Source organism: Ylistrum balloti, unplaced genomic scaffold, assembly GCF_031769215.1.
Source record: "Ylistrum balloti isolate Yb309-2 unplaced genomic scaffold, AGI_CSIRO_Ybal_v1 Utg370158, whole genome shotgun sequence".
In the NCBI taxonomy this organism is placed as follows: domain Eukaryota; kingdom Metazoa; phylum Mollusca; class Bivalvia; order Pectinida; family Pectinidae; genus Ylistrum; species Ylistrum balloti.
In genome coordinates, this window is record NW_026782155.1 from 520861 (window position 1) to 548214 (window position 27354).

Genomic DNA, 27354 nt, shown 5'->3' on the forward strand with positions numbered 1-27354 from the left:
AAAACAGACACGGAAGATTTTGGCATAGCGGTAATTGTATTTGTGTTACGAAATATATTATAAGATTCGTTATTTAAATATGGTGCCTTTAATGATTGATTTATTACATCGTCGAATCCGTCTGGCTTGGGCAAGCCCTGAACATTCAAATGAAAATAGAATTCGAACTGTCTATCACCAAGGTAATTTAGTGAAACAACTCTAAAGGGAACGATAAAAACTTGTAATGAAATAAAAGGTGATGTTGATGCACACTTATATTTTTGAATGAGATAGAATCTTTCTAAAGTGATCAAATCATAAAACATAGAACAATTGACTAGATCGATAACAGAAGAAAACCTAATGAGTATGTTTGTTTATCCTGAACTGCTCTGCCCTTGTCGGATTACACCTGTCACATTTATATTTGACTGTATTCAGCAGAGAAAGGAAACAGCTGCTTTTAGCTCATTTTGTATTTTGTTAGAATTAATTTTGGAATTTACTTTAAAATGACGTTGAACAACATAAATAACTGTTGAAATAAGCGATTTTATAAGTTTTAAAGGATAAGTTTTTTTTTACGAAAATTCAAGAAATCGCTGTCATCTTAGTTGAAGTTTGGAACTTTATTTCTGCGCGGAAAAATAATTTGGCGTATGTCATCATGCACAATTCACCGTAAAACCAACGTCATGTAAACAAAGAGTAAACAACAAAACTGTTGAAATCTTGATGGTCTGATTTTCAAGCAACGTTGCAAAATAAATTGAATACATGGTTATCGTCTTGAAATGTAACCTGCATTTTGGTTCGGAACAGAAATGGAATAGTGGGGCCATTTTTTGTTTCTTCACCCTCGCCAAAATACAGCTTATAGTTTAAGACACTGACCATGTGGTCTTTATGTAAACAACAACATTTAAAAGTAATACCACATCGATAAAGTAACACGGCGCAGTAGTCTCCCTTTGATATACTGACGAGACATTGGGATATAATAGCTCATCATAGAGTATTCTAAATAAAAACAGACAAACACAAAAGTTATATAGGTCTCGAAAAGGAGGAGGGGCAGTATTGTAAATATATTCTCCTATCCATTCTAAAACACCGGCTGTACAATATTACTTTTGATCGATGAAATAGTGTTATTAGTAAGCTGTATACCACTCACTCCCTAAGTTGGATGTTTTTCCATATATACATATTTTAGCATTTTTAAACAAACAGTCTGTCTTCACAAAATTTCGCGCTGATTGTTTTCCTTTTCTTGCATGGCATTTGCACTACTGGCCCACTGAGACTGAAAAAATATGGCATTTTTTAAAAAACTTCTCTCACTTTCTTTATATGTATAGTAATCACTGCCCCGGTCTGGCTTTTTGACAACCGTTGATCATTACCTATGCTACTTTGGGTTCTCCCTACCCTTGTCATGTTCCCTTTTAAAAACCTTTTTGAGTTACAATTACACTTTTGGACACTTGTTTTTAGCTTCAAATATTTAAAATCAGTGCGATGGATCTTCTGAAATACCAATCATACAAGTCCTGTTGGAAATGATATAACGACTATCATTGTCCACCAATTCTATTACTGCCAGAATTGTTTTTTTTGGTTGATGAAACAAATGAAGGGCTATAAAGATAAAAGCATTATCTATTGGACACATGTCCTTAATAATATGAGTTTGAAATAAATTATTTCGAGTTGAATGACCGTTCATAAAAACAAACCAGCATCGTTTGGAAGGTTTGGAAATTAAGTAAAGTTATGTCGCTTAATGTCACAATACAAATCATCATCGTTTTTTAAGGTTTGGTAATTAAATAAATTGATATCGCTTAGTGTCATACTACAAACCATCGTCGTTTGGAAAGTTTGGCAATTAAGTTAAGTTACGTCACTTAAAGCCCCAATATACGTAACATTCACCAAAGCTTTAGTGTAGAATCACACATAATTATTGAGATATTCAAACAATAGTTGCCATGACTTTCTGCATAAAGTATTGATATATGAGCAGTTGAAACTCGCTATTTGTAAACACACCTCCATTTTAAACACGCCACCATCGAAATTACGATTGTTGCCGAACGACGTCGGAAAGTTCGTGACCTGATCTCGCGAGAGTTGAGGTTTCTACTTATAGAGGAAGCACATGCAGATGTGTCTACGGTAAGTTTTTGTTTACAAACATTGTTTGCGAAGTCTTGTCGTAGACTTGAGGTATTCATGTGATAAACATTCAGTTTTTGGGAAATTATTAGAAGGAATATTTAGTTTAGAAACGATACGACGCGCAATTATAACGTAAGAATTCAGAACTGGCCTGATGTATGATTGGAAAAAAAGGAAGCGACTGGTGAACGTCTGTACTGTGACTGCCATGTTTACACACGCGGAATATGCGCATGCGCAATGTTATCGCTACGAGCGGTAATGTATGAATTATTGTGGGTCCCACATTGTTTATTTTCCGATTTTTTCAATTTTTATTTAAATTGAAAACAGTCAGTTTTATTATCTTTAATTAAAGGAAAGTATTTGTTTTGTTGCATATATTACGGGGAAAATAAGATAAAGTTTGTTTTTTTTATAGTGATTTTTACGTATATTGGGGCTTTAATGTCATACAAGACATTATTTTTTTTCAAATCGAATGTCTTGAATCCTTTCTGCACATACGGTTGTTTGACGTTGTTTTGTTATTGTCCTCTCATATAATACAAACTGTGATAAGCTCTTTCCTATTCTTTCCTAATATCATTCCGTTGCATAAACCAACATAGACAACTCCATAACGCATCGCCTTATTCTATTCCGAGAATCACGTACGGGCTTTTTGGTCAAATCCCGTCTTACTATCGTCACTACAGTAACTACTAGAGTCTTACTATGTGTCGATATCTTTTACGTTAACTGACTTCGTTGGTTTTGAATACTACTGGTCATGAAAGCTACTACTTCCGTTACAATCGCTTTCAAAAGGCGTAAACCGCCCTCCTTCAACTCTTTTCTCCATTGTTGACATCGCGATGTACTTTTAGTCCTCTATATACAGGAGAGTTCTCTTTCGCGCAACAAGAAATTTACATGCAATTGCAATATGCCCGGTATAGAAATACTTTATAAAAACTATATTACACAGAGTCGAGTCTCCTTAACAGCTTTGCTACAATCGCATTTTCTTCAGCGAAGTCCCTTCCCAAGGGTTCAAATAGCTCACTTGAACTGCCTTCACTATTCAATTTGTTTTTGTTTGTTTAAGCTTGAACTATGCACAAGTATTTCGGACAGTGAGTGAGTGTCTCGTTTTTGCCAGGGCCCGCAGGAGCCATATTCGTTGTTTAAATAGTGTTTGCCTTACCTAAGGACGCTTCAGGATAAATTTGATAATACAGCTTTCTGACAACAATTAACGTATTTGAATGACTTAGATCGGATTGTGTCTTCGATGACAGTCTTTAATTATTCTAATGTGAGGCTGGCATTTATAATATCGTGTTTCTCTGTTAATTAAAACTTACTCCCAATGGAAAGGGAAGATAGATTTTCAAATAAAAAAAAACATGGTTGTGAATTGACTTTCTTTTTATTTATTTTGTTGTCATTTATGTATGAAAATATACTCAAATACATATACACAATATATATAATCTGTTTTTTCTAGATAATCATATAATCATATACAACCTTATTGTATGTGTTGAAGGTATACATCCAGTCACTTACATGCACGATCTATTGACATCTAACAAATAATACAGGATAGAAAATGAAAAAACACCAGTGGATTTGTATCGCAACCGAAGCAATACATTGACAATTAATGATGAAGATTATTTATAAAAATCGTCCATAACCGGTTTCACATAAAGTACGGATTTCTTTTTTACTTCTTGTACAAAATAGGAGTGTTGAATAAGATTGTGATAGTCAGGCATTCAATCTCCAAACCAAATTCACAATATCTATGAAATAATTTCATTATATGGGATACGGTCTCAGAAAATAACCCTATACACTCTGGATGACTGTATGTCACTAAAGAAAGGACAAAAAAACCTTCAGTACAGGAAACGGTAACGCTATTCAAAGTTAACTAAGTTAGCACCATAACAATCAGCAATCATATATATATTATCAAGTAATTAAGAATCACATTTTCACCCTTATGAGAATCTATGACGACTGACAAAAATGAAAGCATTTTCAACTTTATGGCTATCTATGACGGCAGTGAAAACTAAGGTGTTTTACCGAATGTAATGTATGAATGAATGTTACAATGCACCTTAACAGTGTACTGTGCGAAACTACGACCAATTTGATATTGCGTTTTCATAAATGATCTGACAAAAAGAGAGAAAAAAAAAAAAACATATCAGTCTCAAGTACCTCAATTCAAACTCTATTTCGATGAAATTAAAGCAAAATATTAACAAAAGAGAGATTCATGAAAAAATACACGGAAAACAAGACCAGGTGTTCCAAAACGGTAAGCGTCGTATTTTTCCTTGAAGGCAATCGGTATGCAGATATTGGTTAATCCAAGTAAGTAAAGCAGTAAATACGTTAAATAGGCCGTAGAATGAATGTTTGAAGTAATAGGATAATTACATTTACAACACTGTAGCTTCATACACTTTCACTTACAACGTAACCGTTTCTATCAATCCAGTTCATTATTGGTATTATCACTTCAATCTCGTCGAAATGAACTCAACGTAAGTAACATGGTCACCCACAAAATATTAGCCCGCGAAATAAAAAAAACAACTATACAGTAACAGAATGAAATTGAAATATTCGTTAACTTTTACATGTTCTAACAGTGAAATACGATGGATTTTATGATATATATATATATAAACCAATATATATAAAGAATCCTCACGCGTAATTCGTGATATGTATTGTATCTGATAAGAAAACAACGTAACGTATATCAAAACTAGTTTTCTACATTTACATATGAATGATAGGTATAAAATAATTTTCTACATTTACATATGAATGATATGTATAAAATAAGATGCTAAGAGATTATGCTTGTAAAGGTTTCTTGACAACTCTATCAGCATGTAATTATGCATAAAATCCCCAAATGAAAACCGCAATTGTCATCAACAGAACGGCGTTGATATTGAGAACAGTTTTCCATGTGCCTTTTTCAACAATTGATTCGTGTTTCTTGGCGATGGCTTGTCGTTCTTCGTCCGTCATTTTCGGCTGGTTTACCATCTTCTCAATGCCGCATATCCACTGGAATGCTCTCTTGTAGCAAGGTATGTCTACCTCAGGTTCTGAATATAAAAAGGCGTTTCCTTAACTTAAGCGCATCAGCGTTATTTCTTCCTGGAGGTATGATTTTGTCTGATAAAATCCCAATACCCCTTAACCCACATCCCTTCCCCCCCCCCCCTCGAAAAAAAATAAAAATAAAAAATACATTACAGATATTTTTTCAAATATACCATCGCACTAGCATGGAATGTAAATTTAAATGGATGTATATTAATTGGGAAAAAAAAAGATATCAATGATTGAGAAAATAAACATTGAAGACTTACGGACGTCCTCTATATTGAGCGTTTTTGAATTTGATTCTTGCTCGGCTTGGGTCTCCTCTTCATCAATATCGACTCTTTCAGCCGTACTGAACCTATTCCAGAACGTCAGTCGATGTAACTAGGAACGAAAGAGAACACAATTGGTAATTCAAACGAAAAACGTATTGCTAAATTATTTGTTGAGAACACAAACGTCATAATGATGTGCATTGTTTAAATTAACTAGTTTCGTCTTTTGTATCGTCTAAAATAAAAAATGTAAAGGGAAAGGAATATCGCAGAAAGTAATATATATTTATATAAAATGATCAAATATATGACAATTTCCAAAACTGGACTAGTGCACCTCCTCGTCGAAATTTCGACTTTTCTTTCGATCAATTTGGTCATCAAAATATAGGCTCTTGGCATCACTGACGAGTCCTAGAAGGACGAAACAGCTGTATGATGTAGCATCACTGACCAGTCCTAGAAGGACGAAACAGCTGTATGATGCATTTTAAATCTTTGTTTTCCTCTACGGTATCCAACTCTTAATTTGTATTTAAAAGTGTTACTTACTTGTGTGCCTTTTGTACAATCTAAAAAGTTTCTACACGTCATTGACAATAATAAATATATGAATCGCGATCGAAGGATTTCGAACCGAAAAAATAGGCATAACTGCATTATAATTACGTTGGCCGAATACCCATTCAAAAGATATCTCAAAAGTATTAGACCTACATGTGTAATCACAGGTCGCAACTGTTTTTTAAACTATACGTACAGTGTTGGAAAGATATCAGAAACATAAACCTACATGCTTATCTTCGATGGGTTTTGTCAAAAGACTCATGATGATAGTGCAGATAAAGACGATCCCGAAGAGAAGGATTCCAAAGTGAAGATAGTGGACTTTGGAAATTATAGCTGGTCGAGTATCATCTGCTTCCTCGCCACACGGAGGTACACTGTATGTATATTCCCATATAAAACGTATCATTCCAGTCAAGAGACCAACCATCAGTCCGAAAAACGCCCCCTGTTGGTGGGAAAAAGAAGCATATTCTGTATGGACATTTTTTTATTGTTTCCAGTTAAGAAGCTACTCTCTATAGTTCAATTTCAGCAACGACAAGTATACAAAATGGCGATATTTCATTTATGTTACAAACCTTCGATTTCCCGCTTGGTATAATAACTGGAAAGATTAAGTAGCATTTATGGGTTGACAAAGAACATAACTCAATTTTATAATGTCGTTGTAAACACAAGTAACACATTATTGTTTTAACACAGAAACACTTGCAAAAAATAAAATGTCTAATGTGTAAACTGTATAAACAATGACCTTCTCATTGGTTCGTTTCCAGAAGACCGCTAGAACATATACAGCACAAACAGGTGGAGCCAGGAAGCTGGTGATAGCCTGGATGTAGTGGAACAGCTCAGAGACATTCTGAACAATAGGTATCCACACTACAGATATCACAACCAAAATCACAACACACACCCTGCGAGGCAATAGAGGGAAGGTAAGCTATGGTAGCACATGAACTTTGTTTGGTAAAATTAGGAAAAATAATTGTATAAACATGGATTGAATTAGTCAAAGATATTGGTATATAGGTAATGATAGCCAAACAAAAAATGTTAGCACATATGTTATGTTTGTAAAGTGTACCATTTTTAAAAACTAAAACCATAATAAATTTTACGACGCAATGCTTATAAATATGAGTAAAGGGAGATAAGTCAGTGAGTGTTTACTTAATACATTTAAGTAACTTGAATACAAGACGTGATTTCGTATCGGTAAATATGACTTAAGTTGGCGTTTATCAAGGAAATTAGCAAACAAGCTGAACAAGATACCTAGCCACACGATTATTTCATACACAATGTAACTGGCATTAATGATATATAGACAGAGACATGATAAGGTTAACAAAATGCATAGTTTTTAACACATTCCATCAAGAAATCAGATGTATAAGTTATAGATATAACTTATAACATAACTTACCGTCCCACTATCATCAGCTCTACGTCGCCGGCATTCTTCCTTATCCGCCGCCAGATGTCCATAGTGAAAATGGTACTGCTGCTGTTAAATATGGAAGTCAACGAAGAAATGAGAGCAGACATCATCACAGCCAACATCAAACCCCTGAGACCGACAGGCATAATTTTGAGAACGAGTTTAGGGAAAGCAATATTTGTGCAACCCGCTCGACTGCCACATACTTTCATACAAACATCAGGATCGGCGCAGCCCACCTCATCTGTAAAACAATGAAATATTTGTAGACAAGTTTGATCTATATCAAACCTCAGATGGCATACATAATAATATGGCATCATTTATAAAAATAACCTTAGTTAAAACATATACATATATATATCATTCAGGCAATGTAGATAAGGCAAAGGTATGAAAACCAAGGTGATAGATAAATAGTTTGGTAATGTTTCCCAGTTTAACATTAAAGAAATATTACTTGTCTTATGTACCCTTAAACGACATTATATGTACGTGAACTTTATATCAAAAATGTATACAAAATATTAAACACACATCTCGACTTTAAAAAGGTTTTTTTTTTCTTTTTTTATTCTAATCATGCAAAATGTGAAAATCTTTCGTTTTAATGAAGCAAAAAGTGAAAACTAGTAAGACGCAAAACTTCTGAAGAAAAGCAAAACGTTGAAATTATGTATACGCAGTGTTATTTAATAGTTTCAAATTATTATAGCAACCCACTTGGAAACAAAATCCTGGCAATCATTCCTGGGAATACGAGAAGCCAAAGAGGTAAAAATTTCAAATATCCGGCAAGAATGGTTCCAGCTTTGGCGTGTGATAAGTTCTTAGCGGCTAGAGCCCTCTGTACAATAACCTTAAAAACAAATATTTTACGTCTGATTAGGTCCAATCAAATTCACACTTACACATACACACACATCCAACCACACACCCCCCCCCACCCTTCCATCCACTCACCCACAAATGTTCATGTGAAGTGTGGAACAAATAATGTCTTACAGTGCAGTAAGCAATTGTCCTTGTTTGAAAGCACTACCTTACGGATATTATATATCAACATAATAAATATTTTGGTGCTTTACAGTCGTAGCCGTAACGTATGTAACATCATGCATCACTCTTATGCTTTACATAGAATCATTAAAATCGCAAGTGATTTTCTTGTTGAAGAGCGGATAATTTCAGCAAGGATGTCATTGAGAAATAAGGCGAGTTATCCCATACTTACCTGATCTGAACACCAATACCATACAGAGGAGATGGTGAGACCAAATATGATTCCTGGCCATGGCAGACCACCATCATCCGCTGCTCTCATCAGATGCATGGCATTTCCTGGTGGGATTCCACATTTGGCATAGCTATAGTTGCTGTGAATGTTGGCGTAATGCAAACGAGTCGTATTTGGCCACGCATCAAAATACTTTTTAACCACTTGTTCGTATCCACCTACTTCGATGAAACCTGATTAAAAAGATTCGAGGGAAATGAAAGTTAATGAAGACAATATGCCAATTTGCGATATCTATTTGCATGTTACACGTTATGAAGCTAGCGCATCACCAACCAAGAATAAAGTGGACATGGTTAATTTATTTACATATATACCCAGTTACTGATATAGTAGTTTGGGATATGTTTGCATCACTGAGGAGTCCTAGAAGGACGAAACAGCTATATGATGTAACATCACTGACGAGTCCTAGAAGGACGAACCAGCTGTATGATGTAACATCTCTGACGAGCCCTAGAAGGACGAAACAGCTGTATGATGTAACATCTCTGACGAGTCCTAAAGGACGAAACAGCTGTATGATGTAACATCACTGACGAGTCCTAGAAGGACGAAACAGCTGTATGATGCAGTGTGATCCATTTGTTGGGTCGACTGTATCTCACTCTAAGTTATGAAAAAGATGCTATTCATTTGTGTGTCTTTTGTACAAGCTTTAAGATAGCAGGTGGAAGACACCGCTGGTGGTCTTTAAGACTCTGAAGTTTGCACAACCGCACACCAAATGACAGTTCTACACCTGTATCTGTTAAATATTAATAAGCGGAAACGATATTATGACAGGCCAGGACATGGCAGGGAAATAAAAATCAAGAGCGGTTTCTTTTTCTTAGAAAAAATACTAATTGTTCTAAATATTAAATCTTTATCTGAACAGAAAGTGATATCTCTTGAAGCACTTTAAAAAGTTAAGTCTAAAGAGAGTTATGCATAAAGAAGGTACATTTTGTAAAATTGTAATTTGACAAAGTTGACAACATGAAGGTATTCCAAATATTTCAAATACGAAATATTCCATTTCAATAACTTTCTCTTTATAATTGTGAAGCAGTGAAGATGGTGTGTTACAGAGAAATCCATTGTACTGATAGATGTCTTGTAAAAATGGAAGTGAATAACCTAGAGTTAAATCAAACTTACTCATGATCATAAGAATGAATGCTCCAATCACCATGATGACCACTTGTGCGAAATCAGTCCAAATTACAGCAGTCAAGCCACCTAAAGTTGGAACAGTTACCAAATCATAGCACGTCATTTTTATACAAACTTTTTACCAGGTTCTGTGTATATAATTCCATAATTATTTCCATGCAATGTCACAAGCATATTCTTATATTCATCAATCACGATTTTTTGTTCATTACAGATTAAATGTCAAACTGCAGGTACATGCCACAAACCAGTACAAAACACATGTATGCGTGTTTGATTAACTAAAATTGTATATTTGTCCACGAATAAATATATTTATACATCGACTTGTCAACAAAATTTTAATTTAAACTCAGGTTCGATAAATCAAAGAAAAAAGGTACAAGGAGACTGCAGAAATGGAAAATAGAAAAGGAGATTAAGACTATGTTTTCCGGAAAGGTTGGTGTATTTAATATTGACCTTAACCAAGGATACAAGATTTACAGAAATACGTACCTGTTATGGTGAACAGAGCTGCTATGGCTAGTAATATGATAACGGCGAGGTACAGATTGAATCCCTTGAAGGTTTGAGTGATGAAGAGCGCTCCAGAGAACAGATCAGCCTGAGTTGATATCAATAGCGATACAGTTTAGATGTGTTTATTGATGTAGGTATTAAACATATTATGTAAGACCTTTTATGCAAAAATGATTTTAGTCGGAAAAAATAAGTGACAGGACTGAAACACCACAACTCATATTAATAAAATTAATATCGATATAAATAAAAATGCGTATATGTAATATCAAGTAGAATGTTGTTCAAAGAGTTCTTTTAAGAGTATCTTGTTAGCACTTTCGTCCACTTTGAAAGAAGGGGAGTGAACTTATTACAACCATTAACCCTTTTATACCTGGATCTCATATCTGTATATATGTATAATATAAAATGATGTTCTTCACGATTACGATCTTAAAACTTACGGAAATTTTCGTGAACACGTAGAGGATAAGAGCGAGAACAGACAGATATATTCTGATCCTCTGACCGCCAAATCTCTTCTGTAAGTACTCTGGCATGGTAAATACCTGCATACAAAACAATACTTTTTTTCAAATTATGAACGACACAAAATTCTTTATGATTAAGCTTAAGAATTGCGCATTTTGAAATATACATCGCTTGACAGTTGTAAGTTTTCTGTCAGGGATTTCATATCAGTACATTTCCTAGACCATTGACTAATTACTAAGTTGTTAACATTGTCCTGACCTCTCTCCATTTTACACAAATTTGATCTTACCTCGCCTTTACTTAGGATAATATGATGAATAAGAATTAATCAATGAAGATACTATTAAAGTTTCAAAAGTATTATTACTTATTTATAAAGTCATTATTTTTCACTAAAAGTAGTTCACATGGTCCATTACTGTTAACTTTCTTATAATGTAGCTTAGACGGTAGGATAAAATCGTTGAAATGAAAAATATAGCATATCTAAGATAAAAATGTTTGTTTTTTTTCTTTATACTCACACCAGAAGCAATGTACACAGGAACAAACAACCAACCCAGCATCATCAGGATAAAGATAGCCTATAAATAATAAATATAAAGAATAAACATAGTGTATAATTATAAACACGACATACACATTATAAATATACACTATGTATTATAAATAAAGCTACAAACTATAAATATGGTCTATAAAGAGGAAATAAGATTAATAAATATAGCTATAAGTTATCAACGTATATATGAATTACGATGTATATATATAACAGATTACAAATACAGCGAATAAATCATAAATATAGCAAATTATGAACATGAATATATCTCTAATATATTAAATATACTAAAAATTAAATATTGATATCTGTCATAAATATCATTTATAATTAGAAATTATGAACATTATCTCATTAAATATACATTAAAATTGTTCTGTAATTCCTTACAAAGTTGAGAGAAAAATGCTTTATATATGCATTTTAACTTCATATACAGTAGAGGTTAAAGGTTAACGTTCAAGGATTTATATCATGTTACAACACTAAAGTGGCGTTTATAGACTTCGGGGCGTTTACAGCGGAACTATGTGATGTAGTACGTCAATATATCCACAGAATCATAAATATTACATAGTAATACAAAGTTTCTATAAACTGTAAATATACCCCTATGAAGATCAATAGCATATTAATTTTGTATTTTTTTATACTTGTTGTCGCTATTCTTGACTAAGATGAAAACCTGCATCCTATACACTCTCCACAAAATGCAAAGTGTATTAGTTATATATGTATCCTGTAAAAATAATTTAAAGACACTTACGTTTAGCTCAAATACAGCTATTCCGATACCGGAAGCTGCTCCGGACCCAGCCAGACCAACAAAATGGCCACTTCCGATATTACTAGCGAAAAGTGAAGCTCCGACCTTAAAATATTACAAGAAAATAAAGCTCATTAACATGTACATGTAGTATAGATTATTCAACCCGAAGGGTTTTCGTTTTCTCAGTGAAAACATTGCCTCTTCAAAATATTATACATTTTTGTTCAGAGTTAAATGTGTAACAATAACACAATACTGGACCCGCCTAACATCAACATAATTCATACTGGTTATAGTACTAGACTTTTAAAAGGATTTGTAAATAAAGTTGCAAGTACCGGCGAGCTGTTTTTTTTCTTGTCAGGGGCAACATTAAAGTATTTCTTCTTCTGATAATACACATAATATCAAGATAATAAGCAATTAAAATGATAACTAAATAAAAGTTCATTGGGTCTTGGTAACATATTTATGTTTTGGACACAACAAGAAAATAAGATACAGAAATATCCTACCGGAATCCAGTTCATGGTTCTTCCTGCCAAGAAGTAACCGCTGACACTTCCTCTGTTGCGACATGACGACTGCAAAGATAAAATAATTATATATATTATCTATATATATGGTTTCATTGCTTAGCTGTGCCATGTTCGTATGGTTTGGGCTCAGCTGAGGCAAAAATTGCAGTGAAAATGTTCAAATATTGTAGCTGTCAATTTTCAACTTTAGAATATCTAGTCGTTTACATCGTGATAGGGCACATGGACAAATTACTCGTACAAATTATAATTTGTTCAGGACAACACACAGGATCAGATATTTAGTCATGAGATCATCTTCTTGTTCTTAATTGCTAAAATGGTTTAGGTTTTACTGTAAAAGAATGCATATTATAACAGCGTATGTCAGGTCATAGAGAGAATAGATAGAACTACACACGTCCCAAGCCTGAATTTGTGAATCTGATATATATCGAATCATATATCTATATATATATATCGATGAATTTCATAAAAATCTAGTCTGAGGTCTATGTAGATAGGCTATATAGGTGTTATATAGATAAGAACAATTCGCTGGCTTACTTCTCACAGCATGTTCACGTTAACCAGTACTCAGACCATGAATGAGGGACAAGGTTCAGACAAAACCAAACACAAGGTACGGTTTCTAGCGTTCGGTTTCCTCTTTTGCAAATAGAATGAAAAGAATAAGTAGACTACATTGTCAAGTATTAAAGCTGGAGTATACATACTATGAGGATCTTTAGGCAAAAAATCTAAATATATCTGTTATATTGTTGATTTAAATCGAAAAACATGTGAGAAAAATACAACAAAAACTATTCCATCGCATACTGTACTCGTAATTAATAAGGGTGAGGATAAAGTGAGATGAAATTTTAAGAATATTGAATCTTATCAAAAGAGATATGAAAAAAAAGATCTCCAAAGTATTTACTAGACGTAAACACCATAGGAATGCGGTTTGTAACCTGTTTGAAAAGTACATGTACACGATATAAATTATACTCATACATAAGCATTGTGCGTGTATTGTAATGACAATTCAGTAGGTAATTTCTTCCTGTATTACACAGACATACATTGACTGGATGCTATTAATATAACACCCCTATGAATAGGACTCTGTCGTACGTTCAGAGCATGATTATATCACATGTCAGATTATATCACATGTATCCTTAAATAAATAAGAAACAAAATACTCAAGACGTGTATAAAATAGTTATGTCGGCAGAGAATTTTTATGAATATGAATTTGTGTTTTATTCTTTTATCGGGTTTGATTTTTTGTTATTTTTTTTCTTTTTTTTTCTTTTTTAAATGTTTTGAATGGGATTATGTACTTTGTTCTTTGAGGTGTATCCATTTAAGGAACAATACAACAATTAAGCCTAACAAACTCAGGGTAAACACGTTTTTGAACAACCGGAAGAAATGTGGGCTCCCAAAATCGCTATCAAAATCCACCGTAAAATGAACTTTCTGATATAGACATCGTTTTAATTTTCCACAATTTTTCTTCTGTACATGTTCAGTGACAGGTAAAGCCTCTTTACCAGTGAGTCATTCACCAAGTAGGATTTGTTCTAAGTTTAGTCAATATTCGTTAACTTGTCTACCAAGCATAGTTAAGATTAAACTCTACTCTGTACCAGTCTTCGCATTCAAAATAGTCTCGTACTACTGTATCAAATAACATCGTTTTGTTGAATAATCTAAATAAGAAGACCCTGTACCTGGCCGGGGCAATTTCCCAGGTAAGCACACATCCGTGTACCCAGGTGTATGACTAGAGGTTCCTAAGGGGGTGTAAACACCTGTACTTCTGCATACTATTAAAAATATATTTAAAAATTATTGCTGAAAACGAATTCAGCATTGAGTTAATCTGCCAAAAATTGATAATACATTAATATTTACGATACGGTTTTTCTCCAAGGCCTTTGACTGTTTCGGAAATATCAAGAAATGGATCTGAAGCTCGTATTGTTTTATTATTTATTGATAGAAACAATGTCGGATCCTGTAAGACAGATGTTTAAAATACCATACAGAATTTCATATGAATTTCATGAAAATTATTTCTGCTGTTACCAAGGAAACCATGTGCAAATGACACTAAACTTAACATAATTGTGTATCATAATTACCTAAATCTGTATAATATTACAGAAGTTTATTTGACGAGGAAACTTATGTTATTTACGTTGAGTATATACACACACACACACACACACACACACACACACATATATACACACACACACACACACACACACACACACATAAACGTGTATTTGAAATGACTGTGCACAAGTTAGATTTAAGATCTACATTATTGATAGATTCGTAATATATATCATCTGTGTGAGTTACATTAACTTTGAAAATCAATACGCCAAAAAACAAACACATTAATTGTCACAAACAAGTTATTTATCTACTTAATTATTCCTTCGGAGTACAAGATAAATGTCTGTTGCAACAATTTTACTTTAAATCCCGTCGGAGCCTCCCAGAACTCGAACGTGTCCTATGTAAGTAAATTGAGATCTTTGTTGTCACTACGGTCGCTTTTGTACTTCAGAAACACTAAACCAAGTCTTCTCCCAACATTGACGACCGTGAACTCTATCTTCACCTAATTTATATTCAAACATCTTAAATATATCTTGTACGGTTTACTTCGACGTTCACGATGAACTGAAGTAGACTACAATGTATGTGTAGTGTATATTTTATCTATATATGTCATGCACGACAAAATTCATAATTAATGCATGTGTCATCATACTTGTACTTTTGACAATTGAATTAGATGCAAATAAATCGCATTTCTACAAATCTGTAGTCCTTCGTTATTGAGCCATCTTATGAACATGCATGTCTACTGGGGAGTTTTGGTTAATCAAATTAATAAATTAAAATATAAATATGTTATTTATATTAATTAAAATGAGTAAATTATAATTAAACAATATTTGAGGTAAGAAAATGTTTTATTAACAGATATAAAATTAAGCATGTTGAGGCGGTTTTTTTTTAATTCTCGGTTTGTACAATTGCATGCGGCAGTCATAAGTGATCATACTTGCTAATCACGAACGTGATCACGGGACTGTAATATGCAGTAACTATATCCAGTAAATGCGTCGTTTCTTAAAATACACTAAAGTCTGCTACAAACATCTTATCTATAGAGCATACACCTTGATGACAGTTAAGTCATACACAAGGTCATTAGGACCTTGCGTACACCATTACAGTGTTTGCAAACGTATACCCTGGTTAGATAATGTCTCTATATTTAAATCCTTATGAATTAATTCCGGTTATCACAGGATCAGAGAGTAAGAAACTTGAAGACGGCATTTTAGGAAAGTAACACGAAATATACCTGTAAGGGCTTACGTGGGATTCAATTTCCAATGAAGCTTATGAAGGCGTCTCGAAAATAATTTTAATGTGTAATGATGAATTCACAACCAGTTACATTAAAAACGAAATGAAAAGTATACTCATCTCTCAATTAAGACATTTTCATCTGGCTGTTAACAAAATCTATATAATAACGATATTCTAACGACATATCCGTTTTTTGCTGATGTCACAATGCAAATAACGCCATGAGGTTATGACATTGCAATTGCAACAACACTGAGCCAAAGACAACTACAACAGGTATTTATGCACTTGTGATCATTTAACTGTCCAGTTCATGTCATCAACGTAATTATACAGATAATAGGAGAGTTGAAAGATAAGTATGTCAACAGACAATGAGTTACTTTCTGTAATTTTTCATCTTTGATGTTCCTACGAAGGTTTTGGTTAGTTGTTTCTGTATCAATATAATCAATACAATTCATTCAGATGATACTGGACTATTTAGAGGGGTACAATGGCTTTTCAGATTGTGTTTGAAGCGGATTCAAGAAATGCTTTCTAAAATTATGATAGCTAGCTGTGATACAAAATCTACTATATAAATTGATTAAGCATTCAAAATCATTCCATTTTACCACCTTTTTGATGGCTTGTGTAAGTCAAGAGATCCGTCGTTCGCTACCTCCTGTATTGTTTAAATTTCAGTGATAAATAGAATGTAGTTAAATGTTTAATTAAAAAATTTATAATGCCATCCTTTATTGGTACTTAAAACATAAAACATCCAATGCAACTATTCTACGATAAATGAGACTGGGATATAAAAGACAGGGTGAAGGTAATAGACTGTTTAAGTTCCGTCCCTATAAACCATAGATGTGTAATTATAGAGCGGAATCCCGATCAAAAGTTCAACTGTCTCGCTTCATGTGGAATTTTCTTTTTTCATTCCAAACAGCTCTTAATGGAGGAGGACAACAAATGGCCTTGGATGTATGCGAAATCCCTGTTTATAAACTATAAAACTTAATGGAGGGAGACCACGGTATTGTGTATCTATTGTCAACACGTCTGTAGGGGGGCTAAGTCCTGTACCCTAATGGGTGATATTATTGTCACCGTATTATATATGTCAATAGAACCATAGAACCGAACTGTATATCCGAAACAAATGTAATCTTATTGCTTACCTGTTGAGAAATATCTATGTTAGTTTAAAACTAAGAAAACTTAATGAAATCAAATTATCGTGTTTATAATGATATTTGCTGTATTTTTGTATTGTATATGTTTATGGCGATAGGTTTTGCGTCTTCAACTTTGAACTTTTATATTGTTTTCGATATCAAAATGAAATGAGAAATAGGGAATAACAAGTTTATATTTAGTATTTCAAATTAACTATTAATAAAGTAAGGTTATATATAAATGATGGTATTTTTTCTGCAAAACGTTTCAGTACTGCCAATTGGTAGTGTGATCTGATTTAGCGTTCATGAAATATTATCTTTCAGGTGAAAAATGCATAATATTTGATCTACAAATATAATATTTTTTCTGTTATTGTCATCCTAACAATCAAACTACATTTGATCATCATGTTTTTGGTAATTTACGTCATGATTTATTTCATTTAACAAAGCACAATACAACTTCAAAACGGTTAAAAAAATATCAGAAATATTAATTTTTTTATTGAGATATGACGATCGCAATACCTTCCTGTTTGCTTTAATATGTGTCTATTTTTCTCGGCACTCTATTTTGACAAATGAGGCAGAGATGAAATTCCGCAATACCCGGATTTATTTTTCCTGTACTTTTAAAGGGTCTCCAGTGTATAATTCTTTTTGTTCTTATTTTGGTCAATTTCACCGATTTCGAATTAAACTTAAGAATGTGTCCGATATGGAATGCTTCTTAAGAAGAAATAAGGCGTATCGTTTTGTATCCATGGACAATGGTACTCTCCCCGACTGAGCCAAATAAACAGAATTCGAGACATTTAATATGGTAATGACAATTTCATGTGTGATTCACATTTAGACAAAATCGTTGACCCAAATCCAGCACATTCGATTGTATCGCCGCTGAGATTGTCAGCTATCAGCACCTTTTATGATATATGTCTAGAACGTAATGGCGGACGCTATGACCTTTCTTAACTATTACAGCTGCAAAACAACTGACGTACCCAATCGTATTCTAGGGCACGCTGTAAACAATTTTTTTCAGAATTTTGTTTACGATAAGTGCACCCCGGTTACTGTTATACTACTTGAAGGTTTACATCAACAGTGATGTGCAGTTTCGGTCATCATCGTGAATGTTGTTCCAACAGATGTAGAGTATGAAGCCAGACTGACAGGCCGAAAGACGTATAAATGTTAAATGTAATGTGTAAAATGAAACCTGAATGGTGACTAGTGTTCACGTCATTGATCTCTACCGGTCCGACATTTCCTACACTGTACTCCCGATCATATCATACGCAAATTCCGGGGAAAAACAGAAATCTTTATTCTTCTAAGGTTCTATTCAAAAACAAACTACCGAACATCGAAAAGTGTATGACTTATGTCCTGTGATATCAAAGTATTCGGGATGGATGCATGTGGTGCAGGAGACCATAACCTTTCGAAACACAACATTTTGAACTAAGTTTGTGTTCTGTTAGATGCACAATGTAGTTTATTTCCTGAAATTTTAACTTGTCCGAATTGCGATGAATACAACAGTTTTCAATTAATCATATTTGTATGTGAAAAAGCTAGTTATCCCTTTTTATGTACGATAATAATTGAATTATTATGAATACTAATTATACAATACTTGATATTGTTTCCGTTCCACATATGGTACACAAATGTATGTTTTTCATCAAACTGTAAATGTAACGAAATCACATGTGTTATTCACTTGTAATCATTATCACATACGTATTTCACAATGTTTAACTGCTAAGTTTTATTTATTTATTTTTTAACTTGATGTGTGTTTTCCAGCATATAAAATTATTATAAAGTTGTTTCAAATGGTAGTAAACGTGGTAAGTTCCTCCGGTTTCAGCCAAATGTAAGATCTCTCTCTAATTGGTATAAGTTTATGCAACTTGTTACACAATTGTAAAGAAGATTATGTTTATACTGTAAAATGCAAACTAACCAGCTGTAATATTTATTTTTTCGGGAGAATTATTTACAGACACTACCTCGTGTGTTCACTGTAGGTCACCTTGAATATGTCCTCAATACTTTAAAACATAGGTCATCGTAAATCCTTGGGAACAAGTTTGTAAAACATACAGGTACTTTTTGTGTCGAGATAACAGGTATGACCATAGGAAACCTGGAAAACCGGAACTACAAGAATTTCGATATATGTTCTCGATATGATAGTTACTCGATTTGTTTAAAATCCTTACCAAGTCCTTATCTTTAAAAAAGGCTCTATTTTTTCTGAATATATTTTAGTATGCTTTACTTAAAATTAACGTCTTGTATTAATATCTAAATGCATAGAAATCAAAACTGTAATTTTGTATGATTAAATACCTAAATATAGAAACGGCCTTGACCTCAATTTGATACCTATAATCCCTGATCATTGGTGAATTTGATTGATTGCTACACTCGTTTCCGACGAAAAATGAAAAGGACAAAAAGGGGAGACAAACAGGAGACAAACTGTGATGGCCATTAAACTAAAGGAATGCTCGTTTTGACAATATATCAGCTCATATTATACTGAAAAAGGTTGAAAATAACACCATATTTCTAAACTTCCAATGTGACATGTACATTATTATACAGGTAGGTCGACAACAGGAACTTTTACCTGTTGAGGAAATTTTATTCCAGAATCAGGACAATGTTGTGTTGGTATCATTAAGGCAGTAACTTTCCAGTTAGAGTGTACTGAGTTAATTATATGATACATTAAGAAAAGTGTCCAGACAGGGATTATGTATCATGTGACAAATGTTTAATACCTTTCTTTTCCTTCGTCTGGTTGGTGATTTGAAATCGTATACAAATCAAACTATCGGCCTTTTTGTGAACACATCGTGCAGTCGTTCTATACATTCACGAAAGGAATGTGTTTAGGATATGAATGCTGTCAACAGATTTGTGTGTTTTACTTTAATATACTTCAACTGGAAAAACCTGTTTTGTGGGACAGGGATCAACCTTTCTTCAGTTTCGTAAACGTCAACACTGTCGCTAAATGTTTAACTGAAAATAATATCTTATCTCCAGGTAAACTATGCATATTTTAACTTCATCATAATATGAAAAATATGGAATAACAAGTGCTCGATTGAATTTTTAAATGTCAATAATTTAAGTTACCAGAAAAAATTATTACGAAAAGTAAGCTTTGATATCGTATTTATGTTTTTTGTTTTTTTTCAAGAAGCGATAGTTCGACGCCACAAAATACCGTGTTTCCACAACAACCAATAATGAGTTCTTTGTGAGGATGTCCTGACCTGGAACATTGCATGGGTTAGGCGGGAGGTTGGCGACCTACATAGAAACCGTGAAAGTGAAGGCCACACGTACAGGTATATGTATTGTCAATGGCTGATTTCATTCACTAAATAAAGACATCGATCATTGCCAGGGAACATGTCTTAATCATAACAGATTCAACTTCACAATAAAAAATGCAACATATTTATTATACATTAAACCTTTCTTTTGAATTTTTAAAAACAACATCACTGTTGTTGGATCGCACAACGTTACACGTAATTCGTAAAGATCATTTATCTAGTAATTTTGGAATGTCAATTACATATGTAATAATTGACTGAGAATGTAAATAACGGCTTGCGAAATTTCATAGTTTCTATGACAGTTCCAACAAAACGGAATCGCTAGCGTTGAATTATAAACGACCTAAGTGTATAATGTAAGCGTATATATATATATCCATGTTCATTTCTGTAAGACCCGTTCACATCTAAAACCAATTGAACTTTCAGGAAAAAATCGCAATGCCTAAATGGATAGAAGAAGAGACGTGACATGCATAGTACTACAGTACCTTCAAGAAGCGTTTTGCACTGAGTGAACGTGCAAATTGGTAACGGTGAAGTTGATTGTGTAAATGACTTGATCCGATAGATCAAACTTTCTCGTAGCTATGATATTAAAGAGTGTATTTATTTCGATACATGGCTAAACCATGATACGTGTATACATGAATTAACCACATAACCAATATCGGACTTTTAACGTCACCGTGGAAATAGATAATCCGCTAAAAAGGATGACGGCTCACCGTCGAAATGAATACTAAGCTTAAAAAAAGATGACGGATTACACTGTCGATAATGAACAACTTATCTCGCTTGAAATCACATCATTACAGCATAAATCACCAATAAGGAAATATAAATCCAAGAATAGCAATGTCTAATTATGGCATTAATGGCTGATGTTAATGACAAAGCTTTACAGAACAATATACCATGTGCCCTAGAGATATTTGCTTGCAAAGCTCTGTCATCATTTGCTTTCGGAACTTTATGTTTTGTACTTTTTTCCGTCATTAGTTCAGGAACACCAACACGATAGCTCTGCCAATTAGAACATTTGTTTCGCAACCTCGGACACCATTCCCGTGGTGTTTATAATTCTCAGGAAGGTGCGGTTGTTTCCTCGAGCAAGACTCTTTATCCTTCTTGCAATTGATGGCATGCGACGGGCCTTCCGCATTTTTTTCAATGAAGTGGTCATCAACGATTACTCGAAGTCCCCGCCTTCATTGGATTTGTTCTCAGTATCACATTTTTCATGAAAGATCTCGACAGCTGACCAGCAAATAGTTTCGAGTGATGAGGTGTAAAGAAGGTCATTGGAAATGTCTATGCGTCATCACGATCTCGTTGCGAAATAACGCTGATAATTAGCGAACGCGTTATGGTGTTCTGTGTGGAAATTTAAAACCCACAAACTGCATATATGATCTGCCTTTACCGGAAGTGTCGTGTGAACTTATCTACTTACCACAGTACGAAATGAGAACCGCCCAAAACGGCTGCTTAGATAAAAAAAATACATATATCAACAGACGAAATACCGTTTCGAGGTTTCACGTGGAAATAGAATCATACTAATTCTTAAAGACTTAATTAATTAAAAAAAATTCACAAACATATACTTTGACATATGTTACCTCAAACTCGTCTGGGAAAGAAATAATCGACCAACGCAAAGCATAATGCGCAGGGATTTTCGTCACTTTCCGTGAATGAGGGTCTCTTACACGGAAAGTGCCGAAAGGCCCCGTCTCTTAATTTTATTACTACTAACACTTGACTGTTTACTAACGATATCTGTCTGAATGAAATTTCCTTTGGGATGACATATGAAAACACTGTAACTTGTGTGAAGCAACGCCTACATACTTTAATGCTTCAGTGAAGCCTTAAAAATCAGACATTTCAACGTGATAAAATATGTATATACATTACGTATCAATATTTTAGTCGAATTTCGCTCACTTTTAAGCAATGCCTCATTCATATTGATCTCATTTTGAGAAAATTTCCATTACTCAGATTGGCGTTGATTTACGTGGCAGATTTTGTCTTTCCGGAGCATTCATCATACGTTCATTAGTTTGATTTGCGGTTTTTTTTTAACATTGTGTGTAGCTTTTTAGTATACGACCCTAGCGGATCTCTCTACAAATATCTACCTTAATCATGTTTTCTTTAGGATAATGTTGACAGAATTTAGAAGTTTACTTATATCATTCCCTAAATAAAAAATAGTACTGTATATCGCGCTACTGGTGCGATACAGGTACAGAAAGCTCTACAGTTAAACTTAGCTACTGCTGTAGATCATATCAACGTCAACCACACAACCAGTCTGACAGTCTGTGGGAGGTTTAATTTCTCTCCTTCAATGTTTATAGATTTATGTAAAGAACAAGTATTTGTGAATCATGTAATTCCCTTGTCTATGTAATCGTTTAACTTGTTTACTACTTTGTTATCTCGGCTTTTAAACCTTTCAACAGCCGAGTATCATAACTAAGAAAAACCTTAACTTATTCATCCTATTTGAATTTGAACAATTTTGATAATAAAATGAAATTTAATCATGATTCTGCACTTCTCCTTAGTAATCGTACATGGGTATATTCTCCACGTTCCTACTACACCGCCCGTGACCACAAGGTGTAGTATTGTACGTCAGGATTATGATTCATCTCCTTATACAATGCGTGGTATCAACTTGTATATTTTTTGCAAATGATGTTTGTTTGCTGTGCTTAGAACAACCAGTGTCAATTTCAGGCGGGGTCTCTATAAAGTCGCTGCTGCTACCTTACAGAACATCATGCGGTAGGGCCATTGTATACCATCCAAAATAATGAGGATTAAGCGTCTCTCCTAAGGACACAATTATGTCTATGGAAACACATTTTCCTCATATGAAACACACAACACCACGTGTAGTAACACTGTACACGTATATAGGGAGCGTCGAACCGTTTTACTGTATATCAGATCCCGTAGGTAACCTCCAGCAGACAGGGCTACAGTGGCCCCATCATATATATATATATAAAAAAATCATTACCTATGTGTATTCGTCAACTGAAGGATACTTCATACCATGAATTAAACATTTCTGTTATTGGAAACGTTCCATATACATGCCAGTGACGGATAAAATCGACAACTAAGGGAAAAATCATACTCTATGATACTAAGATTGTATTGTGTCACTAACCATTTATTTGTGTTTGAATAAAGTTTCAATCGGGAAATTACAACATATTTCATCATGATAAAAGTCCCTTCGAGTGAAAAGTTGGAAGAGAATTAATGTATGTATAATTTATAGGTACAAGAAAATTACAAACTTACGTAAGGCAAGCTCCATGACAACACCAAATAATCTACGTGTACTGTAAGTGTAGTGTTTCGATCGCTGTAATCTTTCTTCTGCCCTTCTTAAGATTTATTACATTAAAGAGTAATTTGTTTCTGTTTCAAATCGATTTTTCCAACAAAAATGCTTTCATATGCTTTGATCAAGATCTGATCATCGTGTAGCAGTACAATTGATATACAAGTCTGTATTACATGTAAAAGGCAGACTTTAGTTTGTGATTGTGGAAATACAATATTTTTTGTTACCAGTTCCATAACTATTTGTAAATCCTAATCATACATCGTATTATTTTTCTTTCACTTAAGTTCAGCACTTAACATTTCAAGATCTATTACATTTACAAAAAAAGTCGAGTCTTAACCGTAACGTAGACAAACTTCAGTATTTAACTTAGTTTAGGGTTAAACTTGAGAAGTGCGAAATGAAATTTACTGAAAATAACGAAGAGGTACGCATATTTTATCAATTTATCATAAAAGAATTCATAAGAAACAGAGCAAACAGAACTTGTGACGAACTAAGAAACGAAATAATTAAAAAGTTTTGTATAATGAGACACCCGTATACAAAGAATGAAATACTTGTGTTATCGCTTTGACAGATATTTACGTTTTTAGCAACCATTTACATAATAAACATCGGCATTACATATCTGTTACAATCCTATAATACTTGGTAATGTGTTTGTGAAGCTTGATATTAATCTATACGACAGATATTCCCATACAATGAAATGGGTGTGTACTAAAGTTTAGTCATTATGAAAACTCATAAACACATCACACAGTGTTTTTTTTTGTTTGTTTGAATAATGTGACAACTCTCTCTAAGTTCCAAATAGCACATATTTCTGTGACATAAAAAGCTTTCCTGTAGCAGCGATTTAAAACCATTAGAGGAAAGTGTCAATATTTACAGACAGACAACATCAGTGTTAAAGCATATTTATTGCTATTAACCGGGAGAGATAGGAGATTTATTGTTTATAATAAACAACCCCACCCCCCCCCCAAAAAAAGAAATATACAAACATAAAAAAAAAAAAAAAAAACGAAATACAGTTAAAAAAAATCTGATTTTGTATTTGATGTTCAACGGTAGTATAACTTGATACATTCCTGACTTCTGTGATAAAAAGCTTTTAATGAAAGTTGTTACCGACAACAGGATAACAATGAATAAGTCGCTACGCTCAGCACACCGGTCTTTCCTAGATTTACTTCCCTGTACCCATTCTACAAAGCTGGGTGGATTAGTAACATAAAGAAATTTTCCTTTCGCGCTCAAGATGGCAATAATAACAGCCAAGTTTAATTAACAAATTGAAGTTACTATTCCACAATATACATCGACGTTTGTTTTAATTGTATACAGAAAAAGGGGGGAAATTGAAGTCGTGTCGACACGAACAAAGTTGTACAGATAAATATGAATTAAATCTAACGTATAGCGGGTCAAACGTGACAGGAAACACATAGTAGTGTTTAGTGATTCGTTCCGGAGATACCGGAGATATTCCGATGTAGTTTAGTCATGCGCAGTAAGCTGTTCATAGGTCATGCGCGCTCTATTGTTCGATGTAACGTTTAATTTACACAGTACACGCTTATTCAGGCAGAAATTGCACCCATGTTTTGCATATCTGAACCAATTTTCTCATTAAAAACCATTTGATGACTTCTTTTTCTTGCAATATGATCTCCATTTTGCCCTGGGTGATACATAATGCCGAATACAGAACAAATCTCTATACACACTCATCCGTTACGAATGTTCGGCCAACTACTATGATAGACAGTTTGCTGCACATCATCGAATTTGTGACAACTACATATATATGCATGCAAAACAATAGTCCCATAGGGCCTGTATGACGCACCTGGTTTCGTTCGCTAAAATTGCTCCATTTACACGAAAGGCATAGTATTTTTAGGTTCCATATATATCCTCTAGCAAGCTTTCAACTACAACCCATCACCACACTCCACCCTTAGGAGACTCTGATGCATAGCTTATACGGAGGAGTGTCTCCATCACCCGGGGATATTTCAGATCAAATCTGGACTAAATTAAATCACATGTACAGAAGAGTGATTTGAACGAATTTGCTATATTTCCCATATTGAACCCCGCCCTTCTGACCACAGAGGGATGAAGCACAACATTTATCCCAAGATACATTTGTAATTCCCCGAGGGGGCAGACACCATCATTTATGTAAATTTATATTTCAGAATTAGAATATAAATTCTTCACATTCCTACAGAAGAAAAAGGATTTTGAATAATTTTCGTATTTTTTTCATATTTGAACTTGATTAAAACCTTTGCTTGTAAATCGTTAATTCAAACAACAAGGATGAAACACAAAATAATGTTAAAAAAAAGCATGGAAATTGATCTTAGATAAAAAATAAAAACACTTCAAGCATCATACTTTCAACTCGTGTTGTTCTTACGTGCTTTGTGCTGTATTTCCTACTAACACTCTGTCAGGTATTTTACAGATGTGTTTGTGCTATAAATATTTGATGATAAAACAGGTGAGCGCCGCCGAAACGTAAAGGTGAAGTGTAGCCAGACAGTCGTTCCGGTTCGATGATTGCAAATTTGTACGACATAGGTGCGTATACGCACATGTACATACTTACACAAACACTATAATTAATGTAGAAACATTAATATGTACAGGTTGACCTCCTGGTATAAAATGTGTGTCATGATCCACCTATTGATTGATACCTGCAGGTTCAAGATTTCTGTTCGATTGAAAACACTTAAAGCTTATTTCGAATAGGCTTCTAAAGCATTTTGCTGTTCTTCCTAAATATGATAATATTTCTCATCTGAATACGATGTAAATGTGTATATATTGTTTATATCTCGTGAAATAAGCTGAATTCCTGCCGACTGGCATACACAAGTGTTAGTAAACTCATATTTATTGTTCACTGTATGATTTAAACACGGGTATCGTAACTTTGTAGTATCTTCCAATGATTTCAAATGCTATATCATCTGTGTCCAGTGGAAATGATATTAAAGTAAGATATGATAACTTACCGCTATTCCAACACCGATGACAGCTACAAAATATCCCACTAAAACTAGAATATCCCCCCACTCAAGAGAGGTTGTTTCTTCTGCCAT

At 33.8% G+C, this 27354-nt stretch overlaps 1 protein-coding gene across 1 annotated transcript; it reads right to left on the bottom strand.

The window, feature by feature from the left end:
* Window positions 1–5032: 5032 nt before the first annotated feature.
* On the bottom strand, window positions 5033–27354 carry LOC132550937 (sodium/glucose cotransporter 4-like). Its single transcript, XM_060215038.1, has 14 exons — window positions 27268–27354; window positions 12885–12983; window positions 12367–12471; window positions 11563–11622; window positions 11008–11112; window positions 10538–10646; window positions 10025–10105; window positions 8819–9054; window positions 8308–8443; window positions 7570–7828; window positions 6895–7057; window positions 6364–6585; window positions 5562–5679; window positions 5033–5294 (listed from the first exon to the last, which is right to left on the bottom strand). The coding sequence occupies exons 1-14, from the start codon at window positions 27352–27354 to the stop codon at window positions 5077–5079; spliced, it is 1998 nt and encodes a 665-aa protein (XP_060071021.1). The 3' UTR covers window positions 5033–5076.

Bases quoted from the DNA above. Each gene is read 5' to 3' on its own strand.
- LOC132550937 (XM_060215038.1), bottom strand. From the start codon at position 27,354: ATGGCAGAAGAAACAACCTCTCTTGAGTGGGGGGATATTCTAGTTTTA. The intron at 12,472-12,884 runs GTAGGATATTTC...TAATATTTTAAG, and splicing joins GAACCATGAACTGGATTCCG to GTCGGAGCTTCACTTTTCGC. The intron at 11,113-11,562 runs GTGAGTATAAAG...TTTTGTATGCAG, and splicing joins CTGTGTACATTGCTTCTGGT to GTATTTACCATGCCAGAGTA.